Raw genomic sequence first — 11,494 nt, 5'->3', positions numbered from 1 at the left:
AGCTTGATGGAAAAGAAACGGTCTTCAAGATCACACACATACTTTTCTACAAGTTTCCTGTGAATATCTATTTTGGGTCGGTGAATAAGTTGATAAAGGTTTAAAATAATCTATTTCCTATAGCTATACCATCATTAACGTATTCACGGGGTAACGTTGTAAGATTTAAATAAATTAATTCGTCATGTATATATTTTTGGGGGTGAGGAGGTTTGTCAATATGAATGAAAAAAATTACATGAACCCTCGCGCATATTCTCCAAAAACCTAGGGGAGAACAAGATCAAATAAAAAAGAAAAAAGACAGAAAGAAACAAAAAGCAGACACAGGGCATGAGCCCACTCTGGAATCCAAGATGACAACGCAAACTTCGGCGCCACTTCAGTATAAACACAACTTGCACTAATCACGTTATTCTTTTGATGTTGAAACTTTTCCGACCACACTGCATTTGCTTCGCGTCCAAACTTGAAATCTTTGACACAAAGAATCAATCTCTCGCTCCTTTTTCTCGTATATGAAGAAACCCGTGAAGGCAAATAGAACCACTGCAATATATAACAAATACAGTTTAGCTTTCTACTTGGTGTGTCATATCAAAAAACTTTCATCCGTAGGACTCCAACGTACAATAAAAAATGATGTTCCTCAAACACACCTATGAACTTCTGGGACTCAGATAATTCTTTCAGGAAATTAATAATAAATTCAAGAAATACATTAGTAGCAGTGATAAGAACATAGTGAATCTTGAGAGGCAATATTTACAATTCAAGACTTTATCTCTGGTATCAACCTACAATTTCAGTTATTGAGATCGTCCGAGTTCATGACACGATGGAGAGGGAGTAGGGAGGAAGAGGGAGCAACCTGTCTTATATAAAGTTTGAAGAGAAACCACTCCAATAAAGCTGAGAGCCAACAGTGATACAGCAACCTGTTAATTGATCAAAACAAGATCTAAGTTAATCAAACACAAAGCTTATGTCGAAGTATAGGAATATCTCGTACTTTGATCAAATACCAATTACTATTGGATTCTACACTAATTTAGGGTGTTAAATCAGGCATTACATCCATGCCTCAGATTGTAAGCAATCCAAAGAAAAAATAAACGGTGTGATTGCTCTTTACTTAGTACACTAACATTAAATTCGACCTGGGTCTGTTGCATTGTGGGGGTAAGGATGCGTATTTTTGGGTAGATCAATGAGTAGGAGATAGTCCTCATTGTTCACATTTGCTCATCTATATCATTTGTCTTTCTTTAAAAATCGTATGATTTCTGATTTTTTGGTTTGGTTGGGGGGCTATGTGCCCTTTTCTTTTGGTTTCCATTGTCATTTATCCAATAAGAAAACAACAAAGGTTGCCCCTATTCTTTCTTTGTTAGAAAAGTGCAATGTTAGGGCTGAAAGACGAGATGTTCTTGTCTTGAGTCCTAAACCCATCAAGGGCTTTTCTTGTAAGTCTTTCTTCAGGCTATTGTTGGATCTCTTCCAATTAATGAGTTGGTCTTTGATGTGGTTTGAAGGATTAAGATTTCCAAAAAAATCAAGTTGTTTATCTTACAAGTTTTGTTAGTTTGGCTGAATACCTTGGATAGGGTTGTTCAGAAGATGACTACGGTAATGGGTCCTTTGTGATGTATTCTTTGTCGAAAGGTGGAGGAAAACCTCGATCACCTTCTTTGTGGTTCCCATATGTGGATCTATTTCCTATAGGAGTTTGATGTTGAGTTAGTTGGTCAAAGGAGTATTTGTGCGATGATTGATTAGTTCCTCCTCCACCTACCTATCAGGGAGAAGGGTCATTTATTGTCGTTTGCTGGGGTGCGTGTTGTGTTATGGGTTCTCTAGAGAGAGAGAGAGGACAATATAGTATTTGGTTCTAAGTAAGATTTCATGTTTCACTTTGAGCTTCTATATCAGAACTTTTTCTTAGATGGTATAATATAAAATTTACCTTCATCTGTAAAGTAGTAAGCTAGAGCTTTTGGTTCAATCGGTGATTTAAGTTAGTATCAAAGCAAGTGTCTAGAATATCCTATGTTCAAACTCCAACAATGTTATTTCCTCCCCCAATTTAGTATTGATTTCCACTTATTGAGTCTACTACAGATTTCGAGTCCACAAGTGAAGAGTGTTAGATAGCATACCATTAAATCTACTTTCACCCATAAGCTTAAGCTTTTGGGTAATTTAAGACTTTTTTGTAATTATTTTCTAGGTAAATCTTAGTTAGGAACTTTTCTGCAATTAGGAGTTTTATGGGTTTTTTTTTGGTATGCCCTTATAGTCTCACTTTTTTCTCACTGAAAGATGTTGATTCCATCGACATATATATATAATTTTTGAAGAATTATGCAGGTTTCTTTCTAACTTTTTAAAGCTTGTGGAGTGCTTTAAGTTGAAAGCTTATTAAGTTTCCTACTATCTTCATCGGCTTAGATTTCGTTCCGGGGTACCTCATCTCCCATTCTTATACACCCCTTCTCTCTTTTCTTAGAAAGAACCATGGAATCATTTAAAAAGAAAAAAAAGAACAAAGTTGCATGCTGGCACAGGAGTGCAAACTCAACTTTGGGCACCCATGTAATATTTTGGGCAACCTTGTACTGACATATCTCTATCTTTTCATAACAAGGGCATTGTATGATAGTAGGCCAAACGTTTGTTTATTAAATAAATAAAACAATAAAAGAGAAACAGACTGTTACCTTAAGCAAGAGCACCCAATCATTCCCTCTGGAAAGAGATTTAAAATTTCTAACAAAAGAATTCCAAAATGATGTTAAAGTGATGGCAATGCTTCGTGACCTCTCTTCTGACAAGGAAAAACATGATGCGGAAAGTTTCTCAACTCGATATCCATATCTGCAAGAAGATCACTACAGTTAGAAATCGTAATTTTATGCTAGAATTTCCAATCTGATTAAACAGGCCAACCATCTGCGCCATGACAATAGGTCCTATTTTATTCCTATTGCTGAATCTGTAGCTGCGGTTAACAGCATGTCTAGGAGAGTACGCAGACATACATTTTCTCTGGTAAACTCCCATGAATAAACAGAAATATCAATGCCACCATAAGAAGCTTTGACAGTGCAGTGATCATGGTACACTCGGGAGCAATGAAGTTATAATAAATAGCCATCAAAACTATCAATGCTATCAATGTCTTCCTTTTATCCTTCCAGAGTAAAATGTCAGCAGCTGCCAAAAGGAACACAGCAGTAATGATTATTGGTTATCAATTTTTCCGCACGTACAAGTTAAGTCCACAATTAGGAATTGGATTAGTGTGCAAATACGAACAAGAGAAAAAAATCAGATTCTTCTGAATCAGAATTAGATTCCTGACGTTTTTATTAAATTTATCTATAACTAGTATTCAAGTTTTAATTTATCTTGAAAAATATGTAAAGCTTTTTGTTTTTCACAAAAGAGAGGATGGGAAAGAAACTTCTCCAACAATTAGTTGCATTTCCTCAGCCGAGCCTAACTGACAAAAAAAGTCCCAATCTCCTTAACTCTATTCCCCTGTGATCCTATCATCCTCCAACGACCAAATGAAGTTCTCGGCATTGGCAAACCAAAGGTGAGATAAAGTCACTTTTTCTTTACCAGCCTCAACCTCAAAAGGATCAATAACCTTCAACACCCCAAAAAGTGATCCTATTCAGCACATCCATCACAAACTATAAGAGAAAATGTGATTAAGGGTCACCATGTTAAGGCACCTAGAATCCTTTATCTTGCCTCTCGGACTCCCATTAAATAAAGTAGCCCACAGTTCTAGTACAACTCCACATTCCAATCCTATTTATACCCAAAACCTTTCTTCTCCATCACCCTGTCCAAAAAATTCCAATAGACATGATCATAGGGCTTCTCAAAATAAAATTTTAAAGCCACTCATTATTTCTTTTTGAATCTGTAATCCTTAATAGCTCCATTGGCTACAAGAGCTTCATCAAAGATCTGTCTCCCCACTATAAAACGCTAGTTACGAGTCAACACCGACAGTGGGAGAATTTTTTTCAAACGATTGGCTAGAACTTTTGCAAGGATGTTATAACACGAGGAATGAGACTAACTACTTTTTTTCTCTTCTCCAAATTAAAAGGGGTTCAAGAAAGTCTAATCGCTTCCGTTTTGGATAAAAGAACTCCAACCGCTTTCTTGAACACACAGTTTAGGAGACACTTCTGGGTCGTAGAGGTCAGAGAAGAACAAGAGAACCTCTTCCACTATTTCATTCTCAATCCGACCAAGGGACCTATTGTATTTTTATTTCTCCACCCACTCCCCATCCTGCAAATAAAAGAGGTATTGCAATTCTCATCCATAGACCATTTGACCAGTGGCAATTATCAATGACAAATAGAGTTTGATGAGATTAATAGCATGCACCAATAAGATACAAAAATGAATGTTTCGAGTCTTATCAGATACTTCTTTAAGTTCATAAACCTATTAGACAAACACTGGAGAGTTCAAAAACTAAACTTGCAACTTAATCCATCATATATTAATTTCTTTTAATAAAATTATTGACATGGAATAAAATGTCTGTAACTTAGTCTATTAAAATTGAAGCGGTAAACTTAAATTCAAAGCATTAAAGTTGGATCGATAAAAAATTTATATTTAACACATTCTAAATTTATTTATTTCATTTTATTTGACCCTACAAATAAAATTGTTTAGCCTTCCCCTACGCCACCAGTAAAATGATTTATAAATTCCAACTTCCAAGTAGAAAAGTGGAAATTCATTCTCATTGATTGATGTCCATAAATGTTTCCCTTTCTATCTTTTATTTTTGTTTTTTTAATTTTTTAAAAACAACTTTCATTGGGATAAAAACGAGAGAATATACGGGCACACAAAAATGATGATCATATACGGAAAAAATAAAATAAAATAAATAATAAATAATAAATAATGTGCCTACAATATAGTAAGTAGTAACAGACCAAAGAAGGATAAATCCTTTTTAAAGTCACTTGTCCAAGGCAAGGCTTATAAGAGCTTAAATGCAGGATGGAATTAAAAAAGGAGAATTATTTTAAATGACAAAACTTCTGAAAATATATACAAATATAGCAAAATATCACATTCTATCAGTGATAAGCTGTGATATTTTGCTATATCTGTTCATTTTACTATATTTGAAAATAAACAAAAAAAAAAATTTGTAAACTACATATTTCTTCTTAAACCTGTAATTTATATAAAGAGGATAAAAAGACGATGAATTGCTTAATTATTCATTGTGATTTTTACAATGAATGGAGGCAAACCATTGCTGGGAAACTAGTATAGAGGAAATCAAATAACCCCTCAAAATTCTTCTATATAAAAAGTAAATTAATTTATTTATATATTAAAAAAGAAGAAGCACACACCTGTTCCTCCCCTGAGGTATATTGAGGCTTTGGATGGCCCTTCTCTTTTAGGTTCATGCTCAGCCTTTAAATGGGAGTAGGCTTCAATTGTCCTTTGTATACCCTCCTGTGAAGAAGAACTACTGCATTTTAAGCATCAATCATGGACGTACAAAGCATCAAATAGCTATGCAAGCATGCTTAAATATGGTGAATAGCTTATTTATCGGATAGCAAGCTAAGACAAGTACAGTAATACTCCATACTCATATTAATTGGCAACGGTGGACGCTCCTATACTGTGTTATGGCTTGTTTGAAGTATAACTATTGCATTGCAAGCACTGATATGGACGTTCACACATCACATAACTATGTAAACATGTTTAAATATAGTGAATTGTGAAGTGAGCAGCTAAAGCTAAGACTAATGCAGTAACACTTCATATTCAAATTAATTGATGGTGCAGGTGCCATCATGGCCATGGGCATTCATGAAACATGTCCTCTGTAGACCCTTCCTGTCAAGAATAACCGTGGCATTTTAAGCAATAAGCTTAAATCATGAACATACAGCATCGCATGGCTATGTAAGCATGCTTGACTGTAGTGAATTTCTAAATAACCAGCTAGAGGCAAAGTCTACTACACCCCATATTCAAATTTTATAATAGTGATGGTAGTCAATATTATCGAGAGCATATAAGATACTAGTTCAAGATGGACGACTGGTATAAGAGAGAAAGAGGCAGAGGAATAATGTTAATGGTCCACCCAGAGCACATTGATCATTTTATAGATATTCAAGGAGAAAGATACAACTACATGTCTTGCTATAATTAGACAAACAGCAACAGAAATAGAGAGAGCAGAGGTTACATATGCACAGTAAATATAATCCTAACATAAGTTTTTTTTTATTCATTAAAAAAGAAGAAAAAAAAAAGACATGAACACACAAAAACTTTTCATTATGGAGAAAGTAAAGCTACAAGGAATATTAATCCTCCCTTCAGAAGTCCACAAAAACTCACCCCACCTTATGTTAGTTCGAGAGGGCCTTCATTACAAGAATTGGACAATGGACTGTAGCAAGAACATTTGTATGTGGACAAGAAAATTAAATTTAACATAATAAAATGTCCAGAAACATCATATGACCCGTGAAACTGATCCAATGGGAGGAAATATAATCACACTTCCACTTTAAGTTCAACTTGGACAAGCCATCACTCTCCCCTTTTTCTTAATAATCAATAAGTTTCCATAAAAGAAATATGGAAGTACAAAAAGGCCTATATAAAATATAGACTTAAATCTTCAGATTATGAAATGTCCATATCTTGATTTTCAATAGAGCAAAATATGCATGGTTTGTCAACATGAGCTTAGCTTAACTAGCATTTGTATGTTCCCAAGGACGTGAGGTCCCGGGTTCAAATCCTCCCACCCCCAAGTTGTACTTAAAAAGACCTTTTAAAAATAAAAATAAAATAAAATAAACAAACAGTTTTCTTTAGTTTCTACAGAAAAATCATTAATGGAAGGCATTCCAAGAGTATCTTGAAGAGTTAAGAAATGGAGTAACATGCACAAGCCAAAAAGTATATGGAATTAATGAAACATAAAAAACCTGAAGTGAAACAATGGGGGTGTAGAAAAGTCGATCCTTGGCCTTTGAGGAATTAAAAGTTCTACAACAAGAGAGAAGTCTTATACGGGAAGGTGTAAACTGTGGGACAGGCATCCCATAAGGACCTAAAAGCTTGTAAGTCCAGTTCACCATATGTGCAATTGGCATCACTATGCAGGCAGGGATCTTTATTCTTGGCCTGCAACTCAGAATGAAAGTTCTCGATATTACAGATCTTTGCTTTACCAAAACATGGATAAGGATGACTGGAATGCCATGTGATCAGAGTGACTAGAGCTTAAATTAGAAGAAAGATTACCTTTCATAGCCAAGACCATCCAGAATAAGAGAGACAAACTCCCAGAACTTGATGGGTTCCATGTTGGTTATGAAATAAGCCTGCAAAAACCCATTCAATTTTATATTATGCATGTCTAAGAGTTATTTTTTAGAAGCTAAAAGCACTTTCTTCACATTCAAAATCACTCTAAAACCAACGTTTTATCAATTAAAATTAATTTAATACTTAATTTTACACCTTTGAATGCCATTTTCACATCAAAATTTGTTTGAACTATTTGAAGCATATTTTAGAGTGATTTTGAAAATGACAAAAGTCATTTTAACCATATCAGAATCACTCCTAAACATGTCCTAGAACTCCATTTTAGAATTGATTTTGCTAGTCTAAAAGTGAGTAGGAGTATGCAATTTTCTACTGAAAAAGTTCTCATCGTTTTGGTTCGTACTGATACGCTTTTCCACTAACAATTATGGGGATGGGGGATCAGACCTCTCACCTCTAGGATAGAAGGTCATGTAAACTACCATTGAATTAAGCTTGCTTTGACTTACGTTCTAAGAAATTGGAAATGCCTATTGTGAAATCCTTTTTGAATACCATGCTTCATACTCACATCCTTTTTGCGAATTTCATACTTTAATGAAATTGTTTAGTTGTTTCTAGTGTTTGAAAAAACGGATTATAAATTAATTTAAAGAAAATCCTTTTTTCCAATTACATTGACTGCAAAACCAGGTTAACAGTTCCTTTTGAGATTGAATCCCTAGACATTCTAGCCAACTTTTAGAAGTACCTGTTTCATTTTTACTTTTTAACAAATCACTTAGAAATTTACTGAACAGCTTACTTTTTTAGAAATAAATTTGACAGTGATTACTTTAAAAGCGACAACAATCCTAAACTATGCGTTAACATTCATGAGATTCCTGAGTTTAATGCATTAAATCACGATTAAAAGATCTGCAGTGAACACATTAACATCACAATTTCCATGCTCACAGGCAAATACTGAACACATATGCTCAAGATATTAATTTACTGCTAGACTGGTTCCACGTGCACAGTGAAAACTATGATAATGAGAGTTTCAAAGACAAGAGGCAAGCATAACATTCACATTCCAATGGTTTTATACCCAAGAACTAAATGTGAGGAAACTATGATTTTGGTTTGATCATCCATTACATAATATACGCAACTTCTACAAATTCCTTTGTACGATAGGAAAAGTTAGATATGTCATGCTTAGCTTACAATATGAATAATATGTTTTGATTATTCATTAGACAGAGACGACAAAAATAACTCAACATAAATAAATCCTTCCACACCCTGACACATTGTCCCAATATTTTTAAAAATCTTAAAAGGTACCTGCCCTGCAGCTCTTTCTGAAATTACACCTCCTGCAGCTAGAGCTCGTTCAGCACATACATGGGCATGCCCCACGTTTTCCACATAAGTAAAATCATAGGTGTTATTGCCATCACCAATAATGAACTGTAAAATTTAAAACATATGACAATTACAATGAAGGCCATATTTTTGTTTTTTTTTTTAATGAAATTTATTTGCTTAGGGCAATAGAAAGAAAACTGTATAGACTTTCCATGCATGTACGTAAGCCTGTTTTTTTAATTTTTTTCTTCATTCCCTTTAGAACTCAGATCCTTGAACACTCATCTTCCTTTTAATTTATCAATAAAATGTAGTTTCTTGTTAACAAAAAAAAAAAAACAAAATATTTACAGGATCTTGAAGAGAGCATCAAATCAAATGCTATTTTGTTTTATAGCTCAAATGCTATAATAAATTTGTCTTAAAAGGAAAATGAAAAGTTACAAGAATTTTAATTAATCCTTGTGTCATTTCTGGTAATATTGCAGCTTGAGAGGATTCCTTTCTCTCCAAGCTTCATTCACTTGATGGCATGGAGGACAGATTGTCCCAAAGTGTGGTTTCTTACTTTTAAAAAAAAACAGAAAAAACTAACAAAAATAAGGAACATGCTTACCTTGGATTTCCCTGCCCTTGCATTGGCGACTAGGGATGGAACCAGTAACCTATCACCAGGGCCAAAGATGCCACTGGGCCTTAGGCTGCACGTTAGAAGTCCATTTGTGCCATTTGCCTTGAGAACCAAAGCTTCCCCCTCAGCTTTAGTAGCAGAGTAGAAATCATTATGCTGAAACAGATGACAAACAATATCCAAGAGACAAGACAGTAAATGCAAATTTCAAACAAGCGATGAAAATAAACCAAGTCCAATAATTGATGAGCTGAACATAAATCCCCTGGATGGTCGGTGGAGTTAGTACCTTGGATGCGTAGGGCATTGACTCATCCGTATTGATAAGTGCATTTATCCCATCAAATACTACACTGGCCGAACTAGTATATATTAGCCGCTTTACATTTTGCTCGACACAAGAATCAATTACATTCTTAGCTCCTGGAAGGCAAAGAAAACAATAATAATAAACAACACATCAAAAACAGAGTTGCTAAACCAAATGATTCGTACCTTCAACGTTGACCGAATAATGAAGTTTGTAATTGTTAATAGATGAATTCGGAGCAGCCATGTGGAAAACAACCTCCACTCCTTCGAACGCTGCAACATTCAAATTGACATTGCAATTACTTTTCAGAAATAGAACAGAGATAATTAGCGCTGCCACGAAGATTTTAAAAGAATCACAAACCTTTGAGCACTTGAGCTTTGTCCCGAAGATCCGCTGAAACGTACTGAGCACGACCAGAACGCAATGCCTCTCCGAGAGTCCCTTGCTCCTCGCTTGCTTCCAATTCAATGGAAGAGCCCAAGTCAACGATTCGAACGGAAAACATGTTGTATTTGATCAGCATTTCAACGAGATGTCGTGCGGCGAAGCCTCTCCCTCCCGTGACCACGCACCATTTCTCCTCGCTCCCCATATTCAGCTATTCGCTTGCTGCAAACAAAGTGAGAGGAGCTGAATTTACCAAAATTTCAGCAAAGAATGATTAAGCAATGCAACAGGTAAGTAAAACATTCATACTAAATAATCACGCCGCCGCAGCAGATGACCTAGTATGGATGGGATCTGAAGCAGTGAGGAGAGCGCATGTGCATACACGTAGGTACAGTAGAGCTGAGAGGGAAGATACTCAAAACTTGGATTAAAGAATTATTCTGGCTGATGTCGCCGCCGGCGTCGACGTGGGGATCAAACTTCACCGGAGGATTCCGCCATTGGATTCATGTAAAGGGCCGAGGAAAGATATTAGCCCAATTTGAGCCCATTGTTGTTTGTAACTTCAGTCAAGTTTTCCCTCCTCAAACCCAAACTTGAAATCGTAATAGGTTTTATGTGTAATAAAAAAACCCCTTATTTATTTATTCACTTACCTCATCCTACTACCACTAAATTAGACTCCTTTTCGTTTATAAATGCATATATATTTATATATGTCCACAGTTAATTCAACTTATTAATAGGATGAATAATCGAGAAGAACTCAAACATGAACCAGACATTATTTCGACCCGTTTAAAATTGTTTTGTTCATTTCTTCATTTACATATTTAAATTTCATAAATTAGGAATTTAAAGTAAAAGTTACAACAAAAAAATCTTTAATCTCTTCGTAGTACATATAACAGGTTAGTACTCATCTTCTAAACTAGAAAAAACACAAGACTCTTTGAGTAACAAAGTCACAAGTTCATTTTTTAGCGTTAAAATTTTCAAATGTTCGTTTCATGAAGGCTACATCGTAGTCGGCCATTCTTGTGCTTTTCTACCCGAGGTACCATAAGACTTTTTAGGTCTATTAATTGAAGGAGGTTTACCAACCATGTTCTAGGATTTTTTTTTTTTTTACTTGAAAACACTTATTTAACATCATTTAAACAAATTTAGGATTGAAACGTGATGTGAGATCGTATACTTGGAGATGAATAATGAAGCTAATCTGCCAATACAAAGAAGAGAGAATTTTTCATAAGACAATATCATACTTTGATTGTTCATATTATAAATTGATTTTTATAAATTTTATTTTGGTAGACTTTACATTAGTGATTCGGCCTTTATTTATAAAAGTGTTGATGTTGATGTGACGCACAAACCCCTCATCTTTCTCACGCAACATATTTTATTCCTCTTCTTTCCACACTTCC

General features: G+C 34.9%; 1 protein-coding gene across 1 annotated transcript; it reads right to left on the bottom strand.

Annotated features, from left to right (window-relative positions):
- Window positions 1-142: 142 nt before the first annotated feature.
- LOC103488530 (3beta-hydroxysteroid-dehydrogenase/decarboxylase) lies at window positions 143-10,726 on the bottom strand. The gene is made up of 13 exons (XM_008447328.3): window positions 10,371-10,726; window positions 10,035-10,283; window positions 9,854-9,943; window positions 9,648-9,781; window positions 9,344-9,514; window positions 8,704-8,829; window positions 7,345-7,424; window positions 7,026-7,224; window positions 5,415-5,520; window positions 3,042-3,216; window positions 2,721-2,877; window positions 872-938; window positions 143-549 (listed from the first exon to the last, which is right to left on the bottom strand). The coding sequence occupies exons 2-13, from the start codon at window positions 10,264-10,266 to the stop codon at window positions 413-415; spliced, it is 1,674 nt and encodes a 557-aa protein (XP_008445550.1). The 5' UTR covers window positions 10,267-10,283; window positions 10,371-10,726; the 3' UTR covers window positions 143-412.
- Between the last annotated feature and the right edge of the window lie 768 nt (window positions 10,727-11,494).

Source organism: Cucumis melo, chromosome 3 (genome assembly GCF_025177605.1).
Source record: "Cucumis melo cultivar AY chromosome 3, USDA_Cmelo_AY_1.0, whole genome shotgun sequence".
Taxonomy (NCBI): Eukaryota; Viridiplantae; Streptophyta; class Magnoliopsida; order Cucurbitales; family Cucurbitaceae; genus Cucumis; species Cucumis melo.
This window is presented reverse-complemented; position numbering and strand designations above follow the sequence as displayed.